Below are 27,592 nucleotides of genomic sequence, written 5' to 3' on the forward strand. Positions count from 1 at the left end.
ATAAAATCCTCTACTAGTGCAGGAAAATTCATAGTAAAAAATTTCTTCAACCAACAACACAGTGACTGAATTTCCAGTACTTCTGCATTGCGAATTGTGATTACAGAAACAAGAGCAGATGCATTTTCTGTTCGGGATTCAACTTACTTTAGTAATCCAAGACTGCAATACATACATAAATCTTTTTTTCTTTTGAAAAGAGGGCAAAAGTTTTTACCCCGTACTATGTATTAATAAAGTAGAGAGAACAATGTAAACATATTTACAGGGATACATACAGCAATTTTGCAGAACCAATAAAGCAAGCAAGCAATTAGAGTACTGCCTGTTCTGATGTTCTCTGATATACTATATCTGAACTTCTCAACAGCATATGCTCCGATCAATCCGCACACGTGAGAATGCGTGGAGTCGGTGAGAAGGACGACACACGATGTGAGGAGAGGCGAGCTTGGTCGGCGCACGAATGGAGCGTCCTGGACTCCTGGTGGTGGCAGGTGTCCGCCATTGTTAGAGCGCTTCGAGGGAGACGTCAAGAAATTCCACCGGAGTTGGCCACTGTCCGCGGTAGAAACGGGGCTCGTTTTTTGTTTTTTCTTTTTTCCTCCGGAGTTGGCCCACTTTGTTGCCGGCTTCACAAGGGCCATATGGCCCGCATCACGTCAGGCCCATTTCGCAGACGCCGAGTTTCCGCGGGCCCAACCCAACCCGGGTGTCTCGACGGACATGGAGTGAAATAAGTCCACTATCTCTCCCTCAACTCATGGCCGTGTATGAATAGCATTCCTCAACCGTAAAACCGGGTATAACCCATCCCCAACTCTGAAAACCGTTGCAAATCAAGTTTTAGAGGCGGTTTTGTCCTACGTGGTGCTTATGTGGCGGGTTGACTTGGTCTTCAACCTATGTGGCATCAACGTGGCGCTTACGTGGCACTAAAATAAAAAAACATTAAATGGAACCCACATGTCAGCAAGTAAACACAATAAAAATAATTTCTGGGCCCACATGTCAGTTACCTTTCTTCCCTCTCTTTATCCTCACCGCGAGTGAGATGGAGAGAGCTCCGTGAGCCCGGTGGCACCAGAACGGCGGGAGCGATGGGGTGGTGGGACCGCGGGAGAGGCGGGACGGCAGGACGGCGGGAGCTCGGCGAGCGGCGGGGCGGCGGGAGGAGACGGTAGCGGCGGCGATGGTCAAGGAGAAGAGGCGGTGGAAACGGTAGCGGCGGCGGTGTGGAAGCAGCAACAGCGGTAGGCCGGCCCGGCGAGCTCCCTCCCCAACACGCGACCGCCTTGCGAGCTCTCACCCTAGCGCGTGGCTTCCCGGCGAGCTCCTTCCCCCATGTGCGACAGGCCGGCGAGATCTCACCCTAGCATGCGGCCTCCCGGCGACATCCTCTCCCCGTGGGCAGCGGCGGTGAGGGAGGGGGCATCGGCCGGCGACGGGGGTGGCGGATTGGAGGGGGAAACGCGGCGGTGGCGGCAGGACGACGATCTCCTCTCCCTACGCGTGGCCTCGGCAAGATCCTCTCCCCGTGGGCGGCGTCAGCGGGGGAGGAGGGGGCATCGGCCGGCGACGATGGTGGCGGATTGGAGGGGGAAACGCGGCGATGGTAGCAGGCCGGCAAGATCCTCTCCCCGTGGGCGGTGGCGGTGGGGGAGGAACTCGCCGGGAGGTCGCAGCCGACCGCGCACAGGGGAGGAACTCGCCAGGCGCCGGGAGGTCGTGAGCGGCCGGGTGCGGGGGAGGAGCTCGCCGGGAGGCTGCGGCCGGCCGGGCGCAAGGGAGAAGCTCTCCGGGATGAGAAGGGCGCCGCTGCCCGGCCGAATCCGCCTCCGCACGTGCGGCTGCAAGAAAAAGATAGAAGGAAGGAAGAAGATAAGAAAAAATGGACTGACAAGTGGGCCCCACCATTTGTTTTGTTTTAACATTTGTCACTTACATATGGGACCCACTTATATTTTCAATTCCTTTGATGACCTGGCTGCCACATCAGCACATTTGGACCAAGTCAGCCTGCCACGTAAGCGTCACGTAGGACAAAACCGCCTCCAAAATCGTCCAGGGAGTTGATTTGCAATGGTTTTCGAAGTTGGGGATGAGTTATACCCGATTTTGTGGTTGAGGAATGTTTTTCTTAGAATGCCATGAGTTTAGGGAGGGAAGTGGACTTATTCCACACGGAGTCGCGTCCAAGCGTGTTAGGCTTTCGAACGATCCGAGATTCCGTCCAGATATTCCACGCGATGTAACGTTGATACGAGTTTTTATCCACGAGCAAATAATGTTGTCCGGTTTGCAGTACTCGAGTAGTCGCCTCAAGTCTTCGCAGTGGTTTACATAGGCGTGTTCGTCAAACTTTCTGTGCCAGATTGACAATGAAATTAGTACTACTCCCTCCATTCCATTTTAAATGCAGTTGTGGATTTTTGTGTCTGACAGTTGATCGTTCTTTTATTTAAAAAATTTATGATAAAATTTAAAAAATAAGACGCATAAAATATTATTCATGTTTTATTATCTAATAACAATAAAAATAGTAATCGTAAAAAAATTAATAAAACAAACGGTTAAACGTTTAACACGGAAACTCACATTCATGAATGGAATGAAGGGAGAAGTTTGATGTTCGTATACGATGGCTGACCCATTAGGTTTCCGACACTGTGGAGTTCGTTTATTATGCAACTCCTTTGTTGCCAGTTGCCACGAGCATATTTCTAAACGGGCTAAAAGGTGTGCCTTTTTTAAAATAACTATAATTTTATTTTAAAATCAAATAAGCACATTTTTAAGTTTGTAAAAATTAATATTCAATTAATCATACTATAATAACTTATCTCGTTTTACATATAAAAAAGTTCCAAACTAAAACTTACTTTCCAAAGCACCCTAATTACGCAGATGCGTTGTATTCATTTTCCATAATTAGTTGTCTTTTTCCTAGTCATATATTTCAGCTAAAGGTTGCTCAATTTCATCTCCTGGCGAACAGCTAGTCAAATGCATTTCAGTACACCAAAAGTCTGCAATTTGCACGTGGCACTATGACCAAGTGTGATGAGCAGATTGACCAAGTGGCGCCGCAGTAGCCGCGTCGGCCTCCCCGGCGGCGGTGGCGGCAGCGGCGGCTACGACCACCGTCTTCCTCATCTCCGGCGTCGCGTACTCGCGTCCTTCGTGCGGCCCGACGAACCAATCGTGCAGCCGATCTGTGAAAATAAAATAGAAAAAAGATATTAAAAATGGCCCAAACTCCCCAAACTAGCGTATTATCAAGGGTGGCAACTGGCCATGCAGTGAATGACATTTTATCGAATCCAAGCTTAAAGTAAAGAGTAGTGTATCTTCAATTTTGTCTCCTTTCCACCCCCTCTACAAAATAGCCTATGAAGAAATCCAAAAATAAAAACCGATAAATCAATTTTGTAAGATCACCAGGGATAACATTTTTTAAGCAAGAAACATTTCCAGGTTTCGCAATAACCCAACAAACAAATGCAATCCCAACAATTAAAAAAGTTTGTAGGAAAGCTACTCGGCCGTTGACCAAACAAATTAATGAGAAGTATTCTGTACAGGATCAATGCCAAATATACAAACCAATCATATCCACACACACACATCTTCCTAAACTACATTTTAATGACACTGAGAAGTCAAAAACATTGAGTAAAAAATTATCAGTAAATACTAACCGTGAAGTACAGTCAACTGTGTGTTGATACGTACCGCGCCATCTCTCTCTCTCTCTCTGTAATCCTTGCTCTATATATCATTGTAAAAGCATGGAGGTTGAGCTAGCCGCCGCGCGGCAAACTGCAAAAAAATCGTTGAAGAAAGATGGCGCGCCCAGCCGCCGTCGCCGCAGCTACTGGGCGACGGTGCAAGGCGGCGCCAGCGCCGCCGGAGAAGCACCTGAACCGCTTCGTCCGCATCATCGCGTTCATAGAGAGGGCCGGCAACGGCCTAGGCACGCTGGTGTTCACATGGGCAACAGTCGTCATCCTCGGCGGCTTCTCGACGATGCTCACCGTACGGGAGTTCAATTGCGCGACGCTGCTGGCTCTCCTGGAAGCCACAAGGTCAGCAATCAACTTCCATTTTTGTTTTTCAGTCAAAAGCATAAACAAAGAGAGATAGAGAGATTAGTTCATATAGTTCAATTTTGTGATTTTACTGCAGGATGTTCAGCCAAAACAGTAGACTTGAGTACCAGTTCTTCTTCAGGACAAGGGGAGCTTTCAGGCGTCCTCGCCTGATCAGATTGGTTCTGATTGTATGCATGACTGAGGCCATGGTAATCGTCATGGCAAAGTTCAGATTTGCAAATTTCAGATTGGCAAAGTTCCGATGGAGCCCAACTCCAGTCTATCATCTAGGTCCGGTAAAGGTAACACCGTTTATAATCCTGGGTATGACCATGTCCCTGTTTGTAGTTGCCAAGCTTGTATGCCCAGTGATCCTTAAGCTGTTCGGCGACCCACAACTCAGAGCTGTATCACTATGGAGTCCCCTGGCTGCAATCCTATTGTTGGTCCCCTGTCTGTTCCTGGAAACATCAATACCCCATCCAGACAGATTGCCTAGATTAAAGGAATATTTCGCATTGCTCCTCACGGCAGTGATCATAGTGACAATAACCAAGTTGCAATTTCGATGCATAACCTCACTAGTGAATAGTCCTTGTGGCCACAAGATGTCATTCTTGCATCCAGTGATTCTGTTCTTGTGCATGTGCGCTGTAATAGCAATATTGGGATACCTGTTTTCGGACTCTGCCTATATAGTAGCACCAATGGCCTTCTTCCTGATATTTGCTTTGGTATTAGAGTCATTTGGCAACTTGCAGATACCAGCAGCGGTCGCACGTGTTGTGATAGCAATGATACAACCAACAACGGTCATCTGTGTCCAAAGTATTTTGACAGCAGTGACGCAGCGAACATCAGGTATCTATATCGGCATTCCGAAGAATTGCACCAGAGAACATGCATATCCTGACGGTACTTTAGGAGATACCAAGAAAAATGTCAAGTTCTCTCTTGACGTCTTCTATGTAATAGTCCTTACCCAAGGGGCACTCTATATTGTGGCATGTGTTCTCGAGATGTTTTCATTCATCCCCAAGATACACTTAGTTCGTCAAAGCAGGTTCAGACGGAAGTGGGGAAGGAAATGTGTTGACATGTACTATTCGTACATATTCGAGCAATGTGTTTCCGGAGGTGCGCTTGCTCCAAGGATCATGGAACTGACCAGCTTCGCCATGGATTTCACAAACTCAAACTCACCCAGCAACCAGCTCTATGGGATTCAAATGCTGCACAGCTTTCTGAAAAGAAAGCGCACCAAGGCACTTCTGCTCTTGAGACTCACCACCTCCACAGAGACATTGAACACACTAATCACCATGTTGGGCTGGACAAGTCCAGAGGATGCACAAGTCAGATTGCTTGCCACAAAGGTCATCGTCGAGCTTTCAAGGAGCCTCCAAGTTATTGGTATCCCTGGGTCAATGCAGAACATATCTTCACTTCTGGACACCGAAAACCAATTGAGACGACGAAATCCGCTACTTTACACATATTACAGCCAGGAGGGAAAAGAAGGTACGATTGTGGACACAGGTGATGGCCAAGAGCATATTGACCAAGATCATCCTCATAACAACAACCGACTGAACTCCTGGATGCTTGGTTGCTGGCAATTGATTTCAAAGCACAAAAAAATTCCAAAGGAGAAGACATTCATAGAGCATGATCTCCTTCCTGTACTGGGAATGTCAATCCTAGAGACACTTGCAGAATGTGATCCTGACAACTGTGCGGAAATCAGCAGAGCAAGAGACCTCATCCAGAAGATTATAGGGTACACTAACGAGACGCAGCCAAAAATACTGAAAGGTTCATCACTGAAGTTGCTGACAAAGCTCTCAAACACTGGTGGGGAAATTGGTATAACACTTCGGCAGAAGATGTCAGATCATCCCTTCCTGTTGAGAAACCTGGCAGAAATCTTGGGTGACATTGAAGGCAGCCAAGAACATAAGAAGCTGGCAGCAGAGATCCTTAGAAACCTTGCCGATGATGGAAACACAAGTCAGGAGATAGGTTCAACCCGAGTGATCATTAGCAGGTTGATCCAGGCATTTCTTGCACAACATCCACCATCAAACACAAATTCCGACCGGTCGCTACAAATAACGGCTGGTCAAGCACTAGCCATGCTAGCGATGGAAAGTATCAACAATTGCTCAGCAATGTTGAAAGAACCAGGATATTCATTCATTAGAGAGCTCACTGCCATGATCCAAGATGACAGATACAAATATGTGGCTGCAAGTCTTCTGCAAAATCTATGCTTGCATGCTCAATCCAAGCTCAGCAGCTCAGACTTGACAGAACTATCTCATTCCTTGCGAAAGGTGAGCCTGCTCATTCAACCTACAAGCTCAAAGTTAGAAGTATACAGTGCAACCTATTGTACTTGCAATCTTTCGTTTTCCTTAACTAGCTATGGAATGACTATTTTTTTTAAAAAAAAAAGAGGAATAACCTTATTTTCTTTGTTAGATATCTTTTTACAATGTTGCAATATGTGCAGTTTCATAGCACAGTCCAAAGACTACTCAGAGCTATATTGCAGGGCTGACTAAATGAGTAGAAACAGAATAAATATAAGTGGAATCTTGATTTCGATGATCATAACTTATATTACCTGTTGTTTCAATTACAGGTTTTGGAAAGAATAACTGACACAACAGTCGCAACAGAACTAGAAGTCCTTATTGGCCTTAGTTCACAAATATGCCATGTCGTTCCTGAAGACTTTGCCCGGGAACTAGAGCATTATCAGATTAAGGAAAGATTTGTGAAGAAACTAGTTGAGGCACTGAATGCAAATGTGAAACCTACTGCCCACTGCCCCAGGATCAGGAGGGTGATAGTTGAGCAAGTTATATATATGATGGAAAACAATTGTAGCTATGCGAACTGTTTCAATGAATGCCAGATGATGGAAGCACTCACGGTGGTAGAAGAGACACCTTCAAAGGTTGAAAAGTACAGGCTCTTCATGGGGGATGCAGGACTAATGGAATACAGCATGCCACTCTCTAATCTTGTCGCTAGAGCAAAGGAAGAATTAATGCATCATGTAACATGATTGGTTAAGAAGCATCAGCATTTTTTTTTCTTTTTGAATTTTAGAAGCATCAGCATTCAGTAGTCACGACTAGCAGTTTATGTAGATGGTACTATTTTGTAATGCTATCCATGTAGGAGATCTGCTAAATTAAGAGTTGGTATCTAAATTAAGAGCGGGAAAATGGTATTATTAGCATTGTACACAAGACGACCACGATATATGTGTAACTAAGAGATTTTGCCTTGCAGCGAGAATAACTGCAGGCATTGTAATGAATTTATCTACTTTGGTACCATTAACATTTAGTCTTGTAATGTTCAAAGAATCAACAGCAGTGGATATTTCAGGCGATTACTGTTCTACCTGTCAAGGGCATCGCAGTTGTAGAATGAATTGGTATGAATTGAAACAATACCCAACACCACAGAGTTACCCACTTGGCCACTAAGCACTTAACCAGTTCCAATCCCAAGACCAAGCAAGGGAGGAAAAAATTAATTATACTCCAGAAACTAGCCTGTAAACCCTAAATCTGAGCACCAAACACACGGGCGCCGGCGGGAGAAGGAATGCAGGAAGAGAGATGAAGAGATGGGAGGCGAGAAGGTAATTGCACCTGCTGTTAAGGAAGGGAGGCAGGATAGAGCTCTCCACACCGAGCTTCCTCTGCTGATCCGCTCGCCGCCGGAGCGGCCATTTCGCGCGCCGCCGCTCGCCCGCTCCGGCGACGCCACCGCTAACCCCGCACCGCATGAGGCGGTCTGACGGACCCCGCGAGGCCCATTAGCCACACATCCGTCCGGCTCTCACGGAGGCCTACATGGCCCACGTAACGTAAGGCCCATGTCGCGCTCCTCATCTTGCCGTCGCGTCGCGTCACGGGCCCAATCACGCTTCCTTGTCCCGCTCGTCGCCTTCAAAACAAACTCCAATCCGTCCGTCCATCCATCCATCCTTCCGTTCGGCTTACATCGTCTTTAGTTCTAAAGTTTGTTTTTTAAACTTTTAACTTTTTCATCACATCAAAACTTTTCTACTCACATAAACTTTCAACTTTTTTATCATATTGTTTTAATTTCAATCAAACTTTCAATTTTAGCATGAAAAGTAGCACGAAGTCTTCCGACCTTAGCGACACGGCGATGACGAGAAAAATGGCCAAACAAACGGTCACTGGAACGATCGAGCGGGAAAAGGCCAGGTGAAAGTGAGAGTGCGAAACCAAACACATCTGCATCATGTACTGGAACAAGAGGAGGAAAAGTCAGAAGAGGCGGGAGCTGAATGATGGCCGGCGGGGAGCATCGACTGCAGATAGCGGCCAAGTCCGACGGGCAAGGCAGGGCAGCCGCGCCGGAGAAGTGGGTGAATTGCTTCGTTCGCGTGGTGGCGCTGATGGAGAGGACGGGCAACGCGCTCGGCACGCTGGCCTTCACCTGGGCCACCGTCGTCCTCCTCGGCGGATACCCCACGGTGCTCCGCTCGCAGGACGATTTTTGGTACGCCACAGCCATATTCTTCCTAGAAGCCGCCAGGTAATTTATTTATGCAGCCCATGTACATATATCCTCTTCCGTTTTTCTTCTACTTTAAAAGCGTAGTGGCGGATTCATTATTTTGCTAATGGGGGTGTGGAATTAAGTGATGTTTTTTTTTGTCGGGATGACTAAAGAAGGTCATCTAAATGTTACTCCCTCCGTTTCAGGTTATAAGACATTTTAACTTTGATCAAAGTCAAACTACTTTAAGTTTTATTAAGTTTATAGACAAATATAGTAATATTTATAATACCAAATTATTTTCATTAAATCAATAATTGAATATATTTTCATAATAAATTTATCTTGGGTTGAAAATGTTATTATTATTTTTTTATAAACTCAGTCAAATTTGAAGTAGTTTGACTTTGACCAAAATCTTATAACCTGAAACGGAGGTAGTATTAAGATAGAGGAAAAAGAAAGTTTTCCATCAACAACTGTCAAAAAATATGCACAAAAAACACATGCCCCGAAACCACACACCAACCACACGAACACAAACTACTTAACTCGACTAAGATAAAAATCCAACAAAACACTAAAATGATATAATTGATGCTAACAATTTTAATGGGCTAAAGTAGATATCTTTTTAACAAATTTACAAACAAGAGTCACAAAATATGATAATGTTTTCGGATGATGATCTGATCATGCCTTGATTAACGGTAAGGTTGTCTAGCTAATTTGCTCAACTCTAGCAAATGCAATGTATAAGATGGATAGAGTTTTTTTGAAACAAAGATGGATAGAGTTTAGCAGCGAGGTTATCTAAATAACTCGTTGGCTATACTTACACAGTAATACATCTAGAAGGAGATTAACAGTAAAATTATCTAGCTACTTAAATCAGTTATACATAATTAGGAGGAGACTATGCATGAATGCATCTGGCAGCCCTGTTTTGTATACATAACAGCTTTTGTATATAAAAAATTTTGGGGATGCAACCACACGCGATGTGTCCATGGTGGATCCGTCACTGTAAAAGCGGAGTCGTCGTCCTCCTCCCTCCCACACCATTGTAGCTCCCCATGTAAAAAACAGACTCCCCAACAAACCATCCCACCCAAAAAACAAAAATACAGTGTTTTGTAGAAAAGAGAGGACAAACTCCAACTGTTCCAAACATAGATTACAGGAATTGGGGATTTCTATTATAATAAAAACGGACAAACGGTTCCAAAAATAGATTACAGGAACTGGGACAATACAATATATCAGGCCTAATTCAATGGTGTCATCCCACCATCTAAGGCAACATAACGAAGTCCCAAAATTAACAAATTAAAACCTCTAAACATAAACCAGCAGCTATCAATAGTTCTGAAGCAAACACAACAAAAGATAAGCCAGAATGAGTTCAACATATGAGCTATGAGCATCCTAAGAACACAAAGCCGAAGCTTCCTTCCCCTTCAACATTTTATCAGACGGCGCCACTGCCTAGTTTCTCCAGCCCAGTCTTCTGCTACTGCCTCTCCATCCAAATTGTGAACTGTACATCTCCTCGGCCACCCGCCTTAGAAGTTATACCCCCAAAACATTCTTTCTTGGTTTTCAACCAACTTCTGCAGAATCGCCCATGATGCAATCAAAGCTCAAACAGAGTGAATTAGTTCAACAGGGTCTCATAGTAGTTCACTTTTAAAACAGGCCTTGTTCATTGTTTTCCAGATTGCCCAAATAACAGCTGTTATCCCTACCATCACCATTTTTTCATGTTTTTATCAAAGTTAATATATCCTCTTTTGTATTAATAAGTTGTCTATCGATGGGAATCTAAAAAAGGATCCCAATCTATTTCGCTTTTGCATTCTCAACATATTCGCTCTAAGAGCAAAATTATGTTAGTGATAAAAAATAACGATTGATGACCGGCTTGTTGATTGTACGGTGTTTTGCCTCTTTACTTACCCATCCTATGTATACTTCAGGATGTTCAGTGGCAGCAACAACAGGCACGATTACCAATTGTTCTTCCGAACCAGAGGTGCTTTCAGACCTCTTGGCTGGAATGGTCTAATCGCCATCGTCTGCATTTTAGATGTTTGGGTGTTGTTGGTTCTCCAGAAGAAAATAGTTATGGCAGCTGTAGTGGTTTACGCTATGATAATTCTGCTTGCACTTGGCCAGAATATATCTCCTGAGTTTCAACCACTATGCAATCCATTCCGCCGTGCCATATCTCTATGGAGCCCCTTAGCTGCAATACTGTTGCTAACTCCAACCATGCAGCATCACTCAAGGGAACTTGTTTGGAATACCACAGGAGGCAGATTAACACCGAAAATAACGGCTGAAATTAACTTCATCCCAAGTAGGTTCACAGTTGCCAAATGGACAGCGTTTTTCATATTGCTCGTAGTTGTGCTCATGGTAACAATCAGCAGGTTGCGGTTCCCAATAGTCACCAAACTAGCAGATAGTGCTCTGTGCAGAAAGCTATTAGTTTGGGGTCAAACTATCCAGAATATGTGCATGCTTGCTGCGCTAGTGATGTTGGTACTGACTACTGATGGGTCCTTTCGGTTTGTAACAATCTTGTCACTACTCGGCATTACATTGATGGTGTCATCTGGCAACTTCCAGATACCAGCAGCAGTCGTGCGTGCTGAGATTGCAAGCTTCGTACTGCACCGCCTTATCATGCCACATAACGGCTACATAGAACATGGAGAGAATCCAGACAGTAAGACTAACCTGGTACCATCTCTCATTATCTTCTATGGGATGGTGATGGCACAAGGAATACTCTACATCGTGGCATGCATCCTCGATATCTTTTCATTCATCCCCCGGAGATCCCTCATCCGGCGTGCTGGATTGAGAGGTCAGCTGGGAGTGGAATATGTCAATCTATATGCATATGCCTTCGAGAAATGCATGGGAGGGGCTGTGTTTGTTCCAAAGAAAATCAGCCTGACCAACTTTGCCATAAATTCCCTGAACTCAGATTCTCCCAAGAATCATTTCTATGGGATTCAACTGATGCATAGCCTTCTGGAGAATGAAATGACAAGGGTTCGGATCCTTGACAAACTCATCACTTCTACAAAGACCATCGACAGAATAATCAGTATGTTGGGCTGGACTAGTCCAAATAATACGACGGTCAGATTATATGCCGCTAAGGTGACTGTTGAGCTTCAAAGGACCTCCAAGTCATCACTGTTCCTACGGCAGTGCAGCTTGTATCTGCACTTCTGGACACCAATGGCAAACTTAAAAAGGGAAATCCACTTCTGCAGGTAGATGATGAACAAGAGGAGAGGCAAGACCCCATTCTCAACACAGCAAATAGCCAAGAGGAAAGACCGGATGGAATTAGGAATTCAGATGATGACCCAACGCAAAGACAAGAGCCACTTGAAGGCACTGATAACCTGCCGGAGACACAAACTTGTTCAACCCACATCCATGAACAGAACTGCATACTCAGACGAAGATGGCAGCACATTTCAGAGTACTGGAAAGTTCCCAAAGAGCATTCATTGACGTACTATGATCATCTTCCTGCACTTGGCATGTTGATTATTGACAAGCTTGCTAGTTGTGGTCAAAATAACTGCGTGGAAATCGATAGAGTAGCTGACCTCATTCCGAAGATCATAGGATTTACAAGCTTAAGAAGTGACACGACGAACAGCGAGGCATAGCAAATGGTCCTGGTAAAGTCATCACTGAAGGTGTTGCAGAGACTCACAAGCATTGGAGGAGAGATCGGCATAACATTACGGTACAAGATATTGAAACATCCCTTCCTTTTAAGAAACCTTGCCGAAATCTTGGGAGACAACAACAACAATCAAGAATTAAGGAAGCATGTGGCAGGAATCCTCAGAAACCTTGCCATTGATGGTGACACAAGGAAGAAGATTGGGCACATGCAGGTGCTCATAACCAGGCTGATGAAAGCATTCCTCAATTCAGATAGAACCTCCAGCACAAATGTTGATTGCTTGCTAACAAAGGTAGCTGGGCAAGCACTGGCAATGCTGGCAACAGATAATGTGCACAACTGCTTAGTTATGTTGAAAGAACCAGATTTTATCAATAAACTCAAACGTATGATCCAGATCCATGATGAAAAGTACATATATGTGGCGGCAACCCTATTGTGTTGTATGTGCCAGCACGCCCAAGCCAAGCTCACAGAATCAGACCTGAAGGAACTATCTCAGACCTTACGTGAGGTGAGCCCTGGTACTTCATGCTACAATATGCAATCAATATTTGTGGTGGATAATGTTCTTTGCTGTTCTCATATATTCTTTATGTTAGCTGATGAAATTTCTCCTACACTTTATTAAATGGGGGTATTTATTTAGTAGTGAACTGAAGTATTATGATTCACTATGTTAGTATGTTTTGCTCGATTATGTTTTTACTGCTCATGCTACATTATGATGTTGTTTCCACTACAGGTCTTGGAGAGAATAATGAATGCAGAAGGGGCAGAACTAGAGATCCTCATTGGCCTAAGTTCACAGATATGCAAAGTCATTCCTGAAGAATTTTCCCAAGAACTAGATGACAAACAGATTAAGCAGAGATTCATAAAGAGGCTAGTTGATGTACTGAATGCAAATATGAACCCAGGTGCTCACTGTCCTGGGATTAGGAGGGTGATACTTGAGCAATCTATATACATGATGGAGTGTAATTCTCACTATACCAGTTGTTTCAACGAATTCCGGATGATAGAAGCACTGTGGATGGTAGAGGAGATGCCCTCAGGGGTTGAGAACTACAGGACTTTCTTGGGTGACGCAGGTTTTATGGAATACAGCACACCTCTCTTTGCTCTTGTGGACAGAGCAAAAGAACTGATGGGCCGTCAGTGCCTGCAAGGAGTCAGTAGAGTTAACTGAAAAAAATTGTAAAGGGTGATTTCGCATTTACAATTATAGTGAGTTGCTGAGTTATAGAATATGAAACAATTTTGCACAATATTACATGCACATGCTGATATGTCCACAGTCTCTTAACACAATCAAAAGATTACAAAGAGCTTGGTCACAGTACTGAGTTAATGGGTAGAAACAGCCAAAAAGTAGGTGGAATTGTTGTTGTAAAAACCATAACTTAAATTACTTGCTATTTCAATTACAGGTTTTGAAAAGAATAACTGATACGATGGTTGCAACAAAACTAAAAGCCATTATTGACCTTAGTTCACAAATATCTAACGTGAAGTCATGAACTAGAGCATGGTCAGATAAATGAAAGATTTATGAAGGAACCTGTTGGAATAATGGAGTACAGCATACCACTCTATAATCTTGTGGCCAGAGCTAAAGAAGAAATAATGCATCATGTGACATGATTGGTTAAGAAGCATCAGCATTCAGTAGTTTTGTAGTTACCATTAGCAGTTTATGTAGATGGCGGCATGGCGCTACTCTGTTTCCCAATCCATCTAGAAAATTGCTAAAGTAAGTCTTGATATCTAATATAACTATATTGCAAGTGGTTGGTAAGGGGAAAAGGAACGATATCAACATTGTACACTAGTCAACCATATGCATATTTGTAACCTGAGATAAATAGCAGGGGATGTATGTACGACCTCCTTAGTGATCTTATGAACAAGACTTGCCTTGGTGAGATAATGGATATGTACACAGCTGTTTTCTTCTTATGTTCAAAAATCAACAGCAGCAGAAGCTTCAGGTGATTTCTACTCTAGCTACCTGCCTCAAAGGTCCTAGTGCGATTTGGTACAGTAAATTCTCTGTAGTTTCCGTATGAACTGAAACAAATACCTAACATCTCAGTGTAACCGACATCGTAACCAGTACCAATCCAAAGAACCCAGCAGGAAAATTGAAGTCGAATAGAAACACTATGTGGGAAACCCTAAATCTGGGCAAAAAAGAAATGCAAGCCTCTACGGTCTACGGCTGCCGGAAACCGGCGCTCCGATGACTCCAAGGGTGGGCACGGCAGGCGGAATAAGGAATGCAGGAGAATTGGTAATGGCACCTGCCGCCAGGGGGTCGACTTCTCTACACCGACGCAGAGCTGCTCGCCTGCTCGTCGCCCTGCCGGCGGCCACCGAAGCTGCCCCTTCGCATCGCCGCCGCCGCCGCCGTTGGGGGCGGAGCGCTACGAGCCCACGACAACCCTGCTCGCCTCTTTCGCACGCCCCGCATCGGCCCACATGACGGCCCACTTAGGCTTACATGCGGCCCACGTATATTGGACCGGACGTCAGTAGTCAGCTCTCCAAATGCCAGATTTGCCATGGTAGGGAGAAGGTTTCTTCATAGTTTGCCATTTTTGCCTACGCACGAAGGTATACAGCAGCCACGACGCGTCCTGTGCCGCCTGGTGCGAGCTCGAGCAACGCTGCTACCGGTCCACAAGGAGTACGGCGCCATCGCCAAGAAATTTCACCCCAACCAAACTAATTCTGAAAGCGACCAAGCGAAAATTTACCAATTTTTGCTTTGATTTTTGCAGGAGAAATTGGGGGAGGATGTCTCTATACACACCATCAACAAGTTCTTGTCAACGAGCATGCCCAGGAGGCCAGGAGCAGGTGCTAGCTGTGTCGCTGCTGCACGAGCTGTTGGGCAACGAGATGACGTGCCAGTGGATGAGCGTATAGATGGCCATATGGCTCCACGGCTCGGATCAAGCACGGCACGGCTTGACTGGAATTCTACCGTGTCGGCCCGGCCCGATAGCCAGGCCGTGCCTGGGCTGCACCCTCAGCACGGTGAGCCAGCCCGGCACGGCCTACGATCGAATAAAAAAATATAGGGATGCAAAATAAACTTAAATAACCATATAAAGCAATGCCCAAAGAGAAGAAGAATACAAAATAGACTTATTTTTCAACTATATGAACACAGCCCACATAGTCGAGGGATGAAAAATATACTTTTTCCATGGAGAAACACAATGGGCCGTCGTGCCTTCGGGCCGGCCCGAGTTGTATTGGGTCGTGCCTGGACCATGTATGTAGCCCGTGGGCTGGCACGGCATGGCACGACATGTCTGTTAGGCCGTGCCGGCCAGACTAACCTCGACCCAGACACGGCCGGGTCTGAGCCATGCCGCCCAGTTGGTCAACTATAGATGAGCATGGTGTATGGCACCATCTTGCGGTTGATGGCCGGGATGGAGTGACATGTCATAGAGCACTACCATAGTCGGCAAGGTAGAGGGCACGCTCTGCAACCTCAATCGGTTCGATACCAACGTCAAGCAAATGGCCGACTACGGCAAGCTATAGCCGCGCCTCACTAGACTATTCCAGGATGAGCCGGAGATGCAAGCTGCCATGGTTGACTACCTCGACGAGTGCAGCTCGAGCTCGGCCAGAGGAGGAAGACGCGTCTGACAGAAGGGCTCCACCAGAGGCGCCACACCAGCATGCCTACGTGTCATGCCACGTAGTCGAAAGTGGCAAACTATGAAGAAACCTTCTCTCTCCGATGGCAAATCTGTAATAACAAACATAAAAGTAGTATTTGAAGAGTGGCGTTTCCTAAGAGTGGCAAATAATTAAATTTCCTGTCGTCAGTAGCCATGAGACGCCATGGCTCTTCATAATCACATAACTTCCATCCTTTTTTCTACTGATGAGAAAGAAAATGACAAACTCCCTAATGCTAAAGATGGTGTTGGAGGGCAACTGCTTCAATTTAGTGGCTACTATGGGCTGCATTATCTACGAGATCAAGAACGTGATTCTCTTTTCTTTTGCTGTTTTCTCCTATCGTCCTCGAGCCAGTAATCGTGTGGCGCATGCTTCGGCAGCGTTGGGCTGTAAACGCTCTCTGCATGCTAGTAGGCATGTAGACTTGGAGAGCCTAGTGGCTGGTAACTTATAAGTTAATGGTCCACTAAAAAAGAAAGAAAAAGAGAGACGTTTCCATGATTCCATCCTTCACCGAGAGTTCAATCCTCCTAAAATGCGTTGACGGCTTGACCGTTGCGAGTGGCGACGACAAATGATGAGCTGGATAAGTTGCTGTAGAGATCTACTGGACAACATGGCAGATCATTAGGACAAATTAAACAGTATGATGGTGAAATTTGATGACTTTTGCGCTTGTTGACTAACTAACAGTATGTTTGAGACATGCATAAAGTATTAAATATAGACAAAAATAAAATCTAATTATATAGATTGCGTGTAAATTACGAAACGAATCTTTTAAACCTAATTGCTCAATGATTTGACAATGTGGTGCTACGGTAAATATTTGCTAATGATAGATTAATCAGGCTTAATAAGTTCATCTCGCAACTTACAAGCGGATTCTGTAATTTGTCTGGGTATTACTACGTTTAATACTTCAAATGTGTGTCCGTGTATCCGATATGATATGACAAAAATTTTCACCCCTAGATTTAAACACGGCCTTAGTCTTCTCTTCTCCCACATGTACTTCATCTTTATTTGCATGCAGGTTTTATATAGTAAAAGTTTAAACCATTTTTCCTTTAAAAATAATTATCCGATCTACGATTTAATTACACCATTGTATTTCTTGCAATTAATTTTTATAATAAAAATCTCACACTATTATATTTTTAATGAAAAAATTGAATATCGTTTCACCTCTTATAGAGAATTGTTTTAGTTCTGTGTATAAAATGTTTTAAAGAAATGCATCATTCAACAAATATTGACTGCATCACCAACAATCACTTATATGAAACATTGAGTTCCAAGGATTCAAAGATTAAAAAAAAACAATATAAAAGATATATTATATTTACAAACGCTTGATATTGTTGAAACATTTTTATATCACGTGTAAACATTAAGTTATAATCATTGAAACATTATAATATTGACTAAAACATTTAAATAATACCATATGCAACATTTGACAAATTTAACTAGTGAAACATCATAGTTTTTTTTTACTGGAAGTGAAACATCATAGTTAAAATATTTAAATAAAAACAAGTGCAACATTTTAAAAAATCATTAAAAAGCTAACTATTTTTTTCAGCGGAATATAACCATGCATAATATTGTTGTAAAGATTTAATTGTAATGAATTTAGAGGTTCAATTGGATTATAAATCAAATGATTATTTTATGAGAAAAAATGTTTTGAAGTTTAAAACCTTTTCTTAATATATCTTGGACAATGTATAGACAGAGAAGCATACCTACCACTCTAGCTACATGCAACGGATGGCGGATATTTCCCTCTTTGGACGCCCGACGTGGAGTTCTCTCCCAAATTAATACTTGTTCACCAGTCAATCATTAAAATAAAACAAAATAAAACATTTGACTGCAAAACTGGCCGTTAATAATGACAGGTACTCCGAAATCGATAGTTTGACTACCGCTAGCTGTTTATCCGAGAATCCACCAACCAAAGTAATTAATTATTCAGAAATGGACGATACATAATACAGTACGATCAATTTTGACTGTCCATTCCCGCGGCAAGTGCGTTCTTCCGCGCCAAGGACTCGTCGGCAGACATTGAGCAGTATATAGGAGAAAACATTACAGACGGTAGGCAGCTCAACTCCTTGCAGAATAAGTAGCAGTTGCTGTGAGAGTGTGAGACGACCGTTTCTTGTTGTGATCTTGTGGATTCGGCTGGCTGCGTGTCTTGTTGGTGAGTAAAAATGATCTTCGCTAGATCGGCTAATTTTTACAATAGTCCCGGTTCTTTTAAACCGGGATTAAAAATTGTTTTTAGTTCTGGTTAAAAAAATTTGATTTTTTAGTCCTGATTGGTAACACCAATCATCCCCTATCAAAGACCTGTCATGGGGGACTAAAGATCTATCTTTAGTTCCAGTTGGAGTTACCAACCGGAGTAAATATTTCTCTCCCATATCTGATCGGTTAAATCCCAAAAGAACTTTCCTCCTCACCTACATATTTTGATAAGATTAGATCGACCTCATCCCCTCATATCCCCTTCCTCCTCCCCTCCCCCCCCCCCCCTCTTCCCTTCCATTCGGCGGTCGGCGGCGACGGGCAGGCGGCCAGCAACGGCGCACGGACGTGGCGAGCCCGGCAGGCTGGGCCGTGCCCGGCGGCGGCCGTGGCGAGCAACTTTTTTTTTTGATATTTTGTGATTCACGCTAAGATGTATAATTTCTTTTTTATAATTTGTGATTCATTGTATGGATATGAGATGTATTTGATTTCTGCGTATTTTTTTAAGGATTTGTGATATATTTTATTTGTGTGTATAAGTAACTTAGGATTTGTGATGTGAATGATTTGGGATGTTACTTTGATTTGGGGATTTGGGGTTTGATTTGAGGATATGCGTCCCACTCGATTTGAAAGAAAATACATGTACTAACTCTGTCAATTAGCAAAGAAACAATGAAAAAAAGAAAAGGAGATCAACCGGGACTGCTCCTACCCTCTCTTTAGGACCGGTAATACCAACCGGGACTAAATATCGAACTTTACTCCCGATTATTTCACTCGGGACTAAAGATCCGAAATTTTACATGTTTAGTTCTGGATTCGTAGTCCCGATTGGAAAATCGGGACTATAGGGGTTCCCAACCGGGAGTAAAAAGGTTTCCCCAATAGCAAATATATGGAAGTATATCAGTTGCATGGGTTGCTTTTCACAAGTGAGCTGAGGCTTTCATGTAAGAAAATAATAAACTGAGGCTTGCAGGCGGTGCGCGGGGAGGAGGTGACGATCACCGGCGAAGTTGAAATGAAGGCCGATAACGACGCTGCCGCCGAGCACCGCATCCAGATGCCGGAGTCAGGACGACAGGCGGATATGGCGGCCGCCGCCGCGCCGGAAAAATGGCTGAATCGCTTTGTTCGCTCGGTGGCGCTGATCGAGAGGGTGGGCAATGCGCTCGGCACGCTGGCCTTCACCTGGGCTACCGTCATCCTCCTCGGCGGCTACCCCACCAAGCTCCACTCTAAGGATGACTTTGCGTTCGCAACAATCATCGTATTCCTTGAAGCCGCAAGGTATATATGCGAAGTAACATACTTTCTCATTTTCATATTACCAAATAAAATAATAAAATACCCGTGCATTGCAACAGGTGAAAACTATTTCAATCGTATTATTGTTAGATTTTTAATTTATGTCTGAAAAACGTATGGATTTTTATTTCGATAATATTAATATCTACGGTCCCATCTTTTCGCTTATGTTTATACTTATCAGCCAAAATTTGAATTTTCAACCTTAAATTTAAAATTGATCTTGAGGTTTTTTTTTATCGAATTTTATTTTTCAACATTTGCTTTTACATCGCTAAGAACACGTATATAAAATTTGTATTCACAAATTATTTTTTGTTTGTAAATATGTCGTTTGGCTTATTCCGATGGGAGCTCTAATTCGGAACCCTTATTGCACGCTGCTTTCTTATGGATTGACAAGCAATTAAGAGTATGATTGTCGAAACTAGAATTCGATAATACGAAAAGGGGTAGCGCACAAGAAGGAAAGTGGATGGGTTATAAAACAAAGGTTTAAACAGGTTCAAGCCTTCTCAATGAGAAGTAATACCTATTCCTGTTTAGGGATTGAATCCGCCGTATATAGTATTGCTCTGACGATTTTGGATGTGGTTATAACCTCAAGGGGCGTCCTGCCCTCCTTATATAGTCGATGGAGACAGATTTATAAGATAGAGACTTTATCCCTTATGATTTAAATCTCTATAACTACTTTACAATTGTAACAAACCAGAACTACGATATATTTCCTTAATACACATGTCAACACAATACCCGAGTTTTATCCTATACATATTTTACTCATATGAACTATCCTTGTAACCAGTCGGATAGTCTAGCCATGTGGGTATATGGTAGCTATAATCTCCACAACGACTCTCATCCCAAGTTAGTATACAAGTTTTTTAAAATGATTTCTTATACGACTCCTTATGTATTTCCAAAAGTTAACGAACTTAAAAGCTTACTCAAATACGGACAACGTAGTATAGGTGGAAACATCTTCAATTTTTGTCATAGTATAAAAAGAGATTTATGTTCAATTTGAGCGTTGTGCTGTATTTTCTAATTGGTGAAAAGAAGTTCATTGGAGCAATTTATGTGGTATACTTGCATACATGCAACGTTCTTTTGCTATCGTTGAACCGTTGTATACGTGGGCAACAATAGAGAGTCAGACTCACGGCGCCCACTACGTGGTGACGAAGGACGGATACAGGAGGATATATAAGAGTCGGATGATAAAATTAAAAACTAATTCAAACACGGATGACGTACCAAAATTTTTATAATAATAGAGATAGATCGTTTTACTTTTTTAGTCAAAATTTTTAAAGTTTAACCATGGTTCTGTACTCCTTTAAAAGCTTATAGTGACAGTGGCAGTGAATCTGCTCCCACTATTGTTGTTCTTACAAATTATCTCCTGATATATTTTTTATATTGTGGAATAGTCCAATATTTGATTCAAACTAATGAATAACAGATAATCAAATAAGCAACATGTGACACTAAGATATTTGATAAAAAAATATTTTGCTATGACACATTATGATATATTTTTGTTATTCTATCTATAGTAAAGCATGAGTACTTTACTAGTATAAAATTTTTTTGCAACATCTAGAACACAAAAGTTAGTTTCATTAAAACTAACAATTGATAGTATATTTGTTTTATGTTAAAAATGTTACTATATTCTTTTATAAATTTGGTTAAACTTTAAGGAGTCTAATAAGAAAAAGTTAAAACGATCTAAGTATTACTGACATGATCCCATTTTGTTTATTTGCTGGGAAAGGCTGAAGGAGGCCATCTGAGTATATTAAGTTACAAAGAAAATACGACATAAACTGTCGACGACGGATGTGCGCGAGGCACCTCCAGGAACCACACGCTAACCACACAAGCACAAACCACTGAAAATGGAACCGAGCACCAAAACGACCACCGCTAAGCGTGGCCGATCGCCGCTCGGCCTACAACAAGTCAACAACACCACAAAGGCGAGAGTCCAAAAACGATACCAAAAACGATACCCCCATGGAGGTCACGACATCAAGGACGCCGCCATCGCCAATCTAAGAAAGATGCCGTTTTCACCCAGAGAGAACTTGCAAGGAAAGGGGGAGAGGTACCCACGACAGCGCCCCAAGAGGGCTACGACACCCAAAGGCGTAGCCGCTGCCGGTCCGGTGATCACCGAGCGAGGCTTACGCCTGGAACCCCTGCAACCTTTCAAGTAGTTTGTCACCCATCAACTCAGTAACCACCACACAGGCATTGGCAGCGCGTGGCTTCCACCAAAACCGCACCGGCGCCCCTCTGCCAGCCTACTTCCGAACTTGCCGCCGAACCCTGCAGCCAGCTCACTGCATTCCACCGCTCCTCCCCTGAGAGCTGGCCTAGGCCACCTCCGTCCCACCACCCGCCGACCTCCTTGCCATGTTCGGCCAAAGGAGAACCCGGGACTAGACAACATCACTTCAGCCACCTGAGCTTCCCCCGCTGACCAGCAGCCACCCCAACCCAACCGAAACTCCCCACAAAGAAGGGGAGGAGCTCAAGAAGGGAGAGGGTGCTGACCGGCAACGAGGAAGACGACCCATCACCGCCAGCTCCCTTTGCACCGCCGCTTCTCCCATGAGCACCGACACCGGACCTGCAACGCCAAATCTAGCTGACGCCCGAGGTCTCCAGCGCTACCACCGTCAGGCGTCCCAGTCGGCAGCGGTAGCCACGACCTGCTCGAGGTGCGTTGCCGCTGATGCCACCGGCTGCGGCAGCCTCGGGGCGTCCCGCCACCGGCCATGGCGGCCGCGAGCTGCTGCCCCGCGGTCTGCTCTGGCCAGATCCACCTTCCGCGGTGTCCGCGCCGACGCCACCCCCGCCGTCCAGCTTCCTGGCCGCCGCGATGGCGCCGACGCCAGCGAAACCACCTCCACAGACGCTCTGCCGCCAAGCCCTCATGGCCGTGCCGTCCCCGGGCCGCCGTGCCATCGCCATCATGTCATCGCGCCGCCGCAGTGGCCGGACCCGTACCGGCCAGATCTGACCTCAGAGGCGCGGGATCCGCCGCCTCCCCACACCGCCCCGCCATCTCCACCTCCGGCCACTGAGGTCGCTGTCGTCGGCTACGCCCCATCCTCCCTACGCTGAGTTGGGGGCCTCCGAGCTTGAATGGCCTCACCGCCGCCTTTCCGGCTCGCCACCGGCGGCTAGGGTTTTTGCCCCCCGAGCCGCCGGCACGAGAGCAACGCGGGGGTCTCGTTCTGCATTGAACTTTTGCTCTAGTCCCATTTTGTTTAGTGTGTGCGTTCTATAAACCATATGCTTCTAGTAATACAGAGTCTAGCTTCTTCTTTCCTTTAATTACATCATATGCCCGTTTTTTTACTTCAGGATGTTCACCGGCCCCAACAACAAATCCGATTACCAATTGTTCTTCCGGACAAGAGGTGCTTTCAGATCCCTTGGCGGCAACGGACTGATCGTGATCGTATACTTTTGGGGTGCAACGCTGAGCATTCGTGCTTCGAACTTGCATTACGTGCCACGTATAGTGCTTATAATCACGGTAATGGTTCTACTTGTTGTTGGCCAGATTCTATTTCGATTAGGTCGAAAACCACGTACCTGTAACTGGTGGCCACGCCGTGCGATCTCCCTATGGAGCCCCGTGGTGGCTATCCTGTTGCTGGCTTTCGCAGTGCTTCGATATTATGATGGTGCAATAATCATGTGGATGGCGTATGGAGTTCTAGTTGTGGCTGTGATCCTAGCAACAGTAGGCAGGCTGCGGTTCCCAATCATCATCAACCTTGTACACAGTGCACTGGGCAGCAGACACGTATTTTGGCGTCGGATTTTTCTAAACTCGTGTATGCTTGCTGCAATAGTGATGCCGCTTTTCGTGGATGATCCAGACCTTCGAAAGGCGATGGTCGCGGTCGATATATGTGCTGTGCCAATACTGTCACTTGGCAACTTCCAGATTCCAGCAGCACTCGTGCGTGTCATGCTCGCGGGTTTGCGCCTTGGTGAAGAGAGCTATAACGGTGAAGGTGACACAGCAAACCTTTTCACATCTCTACAAATCTTCTATGGAATGGTGTTTGCCCAAGGACTGCTTTACGTTTTTGCCGGCATGGTGGAGTTTCTCTTCTCGTTCATCACTCGGAGATCCCTCGTCCGCCATGGTGGACTTACAGGTCAGTGGGGGGTGGAATCTGTCGATCTGTACTACGAATACGCCTTCAGCAAATACATGAAAGGAGGCCTGTTTGCTCCAGAGAGGATCAGCCTCAGTAACTTCGCCATTGATTCTCTGAATTCTGACCTGTCCAAGAATCAGCTATACGGGGTCTGGATGATGCACATTTTTCTGCAAAGACACCCAACAAGGGAACAACTCCTGGAGAAGCTCAACACTTCAGCGCAGACAATGGCCAGGTTGATCAGCATGTTGGACTGGACAAGGAGAAACGAACATCCAACTATCAGGTTGTATGCTGCGAAGGTTGTTGCAGAGCTCGCAAAGAGCCTTCGAGTTGTAATCGTCCCTGGGGCGATGCAGCTAGTATCTACGCTTCTGGATACTGATGGCAAACCGGAAAAAGGACACCCACTTCTGGATGCAGATGATTACCAAGATCCTTTTGTTGATACAACAGTAAAACAAGAGAAAAGACAGGATGCAACTGGCCATCACCAAGGCAAAACACAAGAGACACTTGGGGACACTGATAGGCTGTTGGAAACACCGAACAGATCAACACGCACCAACGCCCAAACATCCATATTACGATGTTGGCGGAAAATATCAGCATACTGGTCAATTCCCAAGGAGCAGCCGTTGACAGACAACGATCTTCTCCCTGCATTGGGCATGTCAATAGTTTACAACCTTGTTGGTTGTGATCAAAATAACCTTTTGGAAATCGATAGAGTAACTGACCTGATCCCTAAAATCACTGGATTCACAAGCTTCAGAAGTGCAATCATGAATTCTGAATCACAACAGAAGGTTCTCTTAAAGTCATCACTGAAGGTGCTGCAGAGACTCACAAGAATTGAAGGGGAAATTGGCATAACGCTGCGGTACAAGATATCAAAACATCCCTTCTTATTCAGAAACCTTGCGGAGATCTTGGGAGACAGCAGCAGCAATCAGGAATTAAGGAAGCTCGTGGCAGGAATCCTCAGAAACCTTGCCATTGACAGAGACACAAGGCAGGAGATTGGACAAATGCAAATGCTCATTACCATGCTGATGAAGGCATTCCTCGATTCTAGCAGATCATTTAGTTCAAATGTTGATTGCTTGTTGCCAAAGGTCGCCGGGCAAGCACTGGTAATGCTGTCATCAGAAAATCCACATAACTGCTTCGTTATGTTGAAGGAACCAGATTTCATTAATAAACTAAAAAATATGATCCTAATCCATGATGATAAATACATATATGTGGCAGTGAGTCTGTTGCGTAATATGTGCCTGCACGCTCAACCCGAGCTCACGGAATCAGACCTAAAGGAACTATCTCATACCTTGGGAGAGGTGAGCCCTGCTAATACATACTACAAGTGCAACATAGAGGTGTATATAATACGTATGATACTATCATTTGTGCAAGTGCAATATAGAGGTGTATAGCATGCCATATCATTTGTACATTTACTGTCTATTAATTTTTGTCATTTTTGGTAAAAAGAAGGGGGCGTTTATTTACCAATGAACTATATAAGTATAACTTAGTTTGTACAACTATATTATCATGCTACATGACATTGCTGGTTCCACTACAGGTGTTGGAACGAATAATGGACGCTGAAGGGGCAGAACTAGAAATCCTCATTGGCCTTAGTTCACAGATATGCAAACTCATTCCTGAAGAATTTTCCCAAGAGCTAGAGCATGGACAGATTAAGCGGAGATTCATTAAGAGGCTAGTGGACACACTGAATGCAAACATGAACCCAAGTTCTCATTGCCCTGGGATCCGGAGGGTGGTACTTGAGCAATCCATATACATGATGGAGTACAATTCTCACTATGCCAATTGTTTCAATGAATACCAGATGATGGACGCACTGTCAATTGTAGAATTGACGCCCTCAAGGGCTGAGAATTACATGGTTTTCTTGGGTGACACAGGTTTCATGGAATGTAACACACCTCTCTCTGCCCTAGCGGACAGGGCAAAAGAACTGATGGGTCGTCAGTGGCTGCAAGGCATCAACAGTGCCAACTGAAAAAAAATAAAATGATTTTGCATATATACAGTCAGAATACCTTGCATATTGTTAGTGCAGGGTAGACAAAGTGATTCTGCATTTACAGTCAGAAGACAACGCATGTTGCTAGAAAGAACATATATTTACCTTTAAGATGAGCAAAGGGTATTGTATCTGTACCTCATTAATCTTGCACTGTAATCTGTGTGCTATTGATGATTTATCCAATTATCATTTGTTGGAGTGGCCATATTGCAACTCCTATCCCACGTTCTAGCGTGTTCAAGTTTTGGCACTGCTTATTTCCATAAAATCTGTGGTTTATTCGACACCAGAAAATTGGGTTTTCTAACCTAGTGATTAACCCCATTCAACACAAGTTACTATGGCTGAGAAATTCAGACCATGACAATGCCCAACTTATGGAGTACAATGCTCCACTTTCTTGTTCTGTGCACAAAGCAACAATGTTGATTAATGTGAGCTCGACTCCTATTTAAGTCATGCGCCCATGTCAATGCAGTATGATGCCAATATCAATGTGCCCCGGTGCCTGATTTTCGTGGAGCACAGGGTTCTCAGATTCACATATACGTCTCTCATATTGAGACCAAAACTACGGTGCATTGAGTTTCTGCAACCCGGTTAACTACTATAATAAACTAGTAATCGAACAACACTCCCCAAGTTTCCACATCCCTAAGCACAACAGTCGATTCCAGCATAAACATGATTCTCTCTATTTTCTTCAACGCAAATATAACCATGATTAGAACTCAACCGAATTACCAAAGCAACGAGAAATTAAAAAAAAAATCAGTTTCATTGCCAAGCGAAGAGGATCCTATTTGGAATTCGGAAAAAAGGGGGGAGGGGAGCAACCGTTGGGGAATGGCATGGATGGTTCCCTCTCCCTCGCCGCGTCGGCTTCCCCTGGCCCGCCGCCCAGCCGGCACCGTCGCGACGAGCTGGTCGCCTCGCCTCGCCGCGCCGCCGCCGCCCGTCGCTCTTGTTATTAGTCGGTGGAGGCAGCCCGCAGGCAGAGGCATTTGCCCGGACCGTACGAAGTAGACAGAGGTAAGTGCCAGGCCATGGGCCTTGGCTAGTGTACATAGTAGATGGGCCTACCAGGTAATTGGGCCGGTTCCGAACAATGGAAATAGGGATTATCTAAACTTCCATACACCACATTTTTTTAAAAAAAAAAAGCCTTCCAAATGTAACTATATTTGTAATATAATTCTACCATAACTATTCTACTAGTAACATGCCCGTGCTAAACGCTACGGTGCAATTCTATTTTGTGTTAAATATTTTCTAAAATTTCATGTTAGCAAAAAATATTTTTATATGATCCGTGTATTTAAACTTTAATTCAATTCATATCGCGCATCAAATATATTTAATATATAGTACAACAATATGATATTGCGTAGGCACAATAAAACTTTACGAGTCATTCACGCATATATTTGGTCCTATGTTCTATATTTTTTTTACTATGCTCGATATTTCAGACCGATTGTCTTGGTACACTATCTTCAACCAAGTTTGACCGATTTATTTTAGTCAACTGCGAATGGTTGGATGGTACACTATCTTCAACCAAGTTTGACTCAACCTTTCGCTTTGCGCGTCATTCATGTTGTTTTCTATTTTTTTTTCTTTGGCTAACAATTCAGCTTGAGAAAGTGATTTTTGGCGTTGTAAATAC

At 44.2% G+C, this 27,592-nt stretch overlaps 2 protein-coding genes, 4 long non-coding RNA genes and 1 pseudogene across 9 annotated transcripts; 3 read left to right on the forward strand and 4 right to left on the reverse strand.

Annotated features, from left to right (window-relative positions):
* Nucleotides 1–233: 233 nt before the first annotated feature.
* Nucleotides 234–1,854, reverse strand: LOC112936151 (uncharacterized). Its single transcript, XR_003243276.2, has 2 exons — nucleotides 1,020–1,854; nucleotides 234–935 (listed from the first exon to the last, which is right to left on the reverse strand). It is a non-coding gene; the product is annotated as an uncharacterized lncRNA (long non-coding RNA).
* A 1,028-nt stretch (nucleotides 1,855–2,882) lies between these two features.
* On the reverse strand, nucleotides 2,883–7,905 carry LOC4344132 (uncharacterized). The gene is made up of 4 exons (XR_001547198.3): nucleotides 7,769–7,905; nucleotides 4,220–6,449; nucleotides 3,702–4,074; nucleotides 2,883–3,215 (listed from the first exon to the last, which is right to left on the reverse strand). It is a non-coding gene; the product is annotated as an uncharacterized lncRNA (long non-coding RNA).
* On the forward strand, nucleotides 3,847–7,503 carry LOC4344133 (uncharacterized). The gene is made up of 3 exons (XM_015789485.3): nucleotides 3,847–4,088; nucleotides 4,189–6,430; nucleotides 6,742–7,503. The coding sequence occupies exons 1-3, from the start codon at nucleotides 3,847–3,849 to the stop codon at nucleotides 7,168–7,170; spliced, it is 2,913 nt and encodes a 970-aa protein (XP_015644971.1). The 3' UTR covers nucleotides 7,171–7,503.
* Nucleotides 7,906–9,818: 1,913 nt separating the features above from the next.
* On the forward strand, nucleotides 9,819–13,129 carry LOC107278251 (uncharacterized; annotated as a pseudogene). Its single transcript, XR_010742267.1, has one exon. The product of XR_010742267.1 is annotated as an uncharacterized protein (transcript).
* On the reverse strand, nucleotides 9,857–14,842 carry LOC4344134 (uncharacterized). 2 transcript variants are annotated; one of them, XR_010742268.1, is made up of 4 exons: nucleotides 14,682–14,842; nucleotides 14,063–14,115; nucleotides 13,372–13,540; nucleotides 9,857–10,264 (listed from the first exon to the last, which is right to left on the reverse strand). It is a non-coding gene; the product is annotated as an uncharacterized lncRNA (long non-coding RNA). The 2 variants fall into 2 exon arrangements; XR_001547341.3 differs by lacking the exon at nucleotides 9,857–10,264 and having other exon boundaries at nucleotides 13,224–13,540.
* Nucleotides 14,843–18,124: 3,282 nt separating this feature from the next.
* On the forward strand, nucleotides 18,125–26,147 carry LOC9272496 (uncharacterized). Of its 2 annotated transcripts, XM_015792337.3 has the most exons (4): nucleotides 18,125–18,301; nucleotides 19,334–19,644; nucleotides 23,047–25,201; nucleotides 25,450–26,147. In XM_015792337.3, the coding sequence occupies exons 2-4, from the start codon at nucleotides 19,376–19,378 to the stop codon at nucleotides 25,894–25,896; spliced, it is 2,871 nt and encodes a 956-aa protein (XP_015647823.1). In that variant the 5' UTR covers nucleotides 18,125–18,301; nucleotides 19,334–19,375; the 3' UTR covers nucleotides 25,897–26,147. The 2 variants fall into 2 exon arrangements, with proteins under 2 accessions (XP_015647823.1, XP_015647824.1); XM_015792338.2 differs by lacking the exons at nucleotides 18,125–18,301; nucleotides 19,334–19,644 and adding an exon at nucleotides 22,212–22,956.
* On the reverse strand, nucleotides 24,247–26,929 carry LOC136357215 (uncharacterized). The gene is made up of 5 exons (XR_010742407.1): nucleotides 26,761–26,929; nucleotides 25,820–25,892; nucleotides 24,910–25,003; nucleotides 24,602–24,792; nucleotides 24,247–24,521 (listed from the first exon to the last, which is right to left on the reverse strand). It is a non-coding gene; the product is annotated as an uncharacterized lncRNA (long non-coding RNA).
* Between the last annotated feature and the right edge of the window lie 663 nt (nucleotides 26,930–27,592).

The sequence above is a fragment of the Oryza sativa genome, chromosome 7 (assembly GCF_034140825.1).
Source record: "Oryza sativa Japonica Group chromosome 7, ASM3414082v1".
NCBI lineage: Eukaryota > Viridiplantae > Streptophyta > Magnoliopsida > Poales > Poaceae > Oryza > Oryza sativa.

Bases quoted from the DNA above. Each gene is read 5' to 3' on its own strand.
- LOC4344133 (XM_015789485.3), top strand. From the start codon at position 3,847: ATGGCGCGCCCAGCCGCCGTCGCCGCAGCTACTGGGCGACGGTGCAAG. The intron at 4,089-4,188 runs GTCAGCAATCAA...ATTTTACTGCAG, and splicing joins GCTCTCCTGGAAGCCACAAG to GATGTTCAGCCAAAACAGTA. The intron at 6,431-6,741 runs GTGAGCCTGCTC...TTTCAATTACAG, and splicing joins TATCTCATTCCTTGCGAAAG to GTTTTGGAAAGAATAACTGA.
- LOC9272496 (XM_015792337.3), top strand. From the start codon at position 19,376: ATGAAGGCCGATAACGACGCTGCCGCCGAGCACCGCATCCAGATGCCG. The intron at 19,645-23,046 runs GTATATATGCGA...TTTTTACTTCAG, and splicing joins GTATTCCTTGAAGCCGCAAG to GATGTTCACCGGCCCCAACA. The intron at 25,202-25,449 runs GTGAGCCCTGCT...GTTCCACTACAG, and splicing joins TATCTCATACCTTGGGAGAG to GTGTTGGAACGAATAATGGA.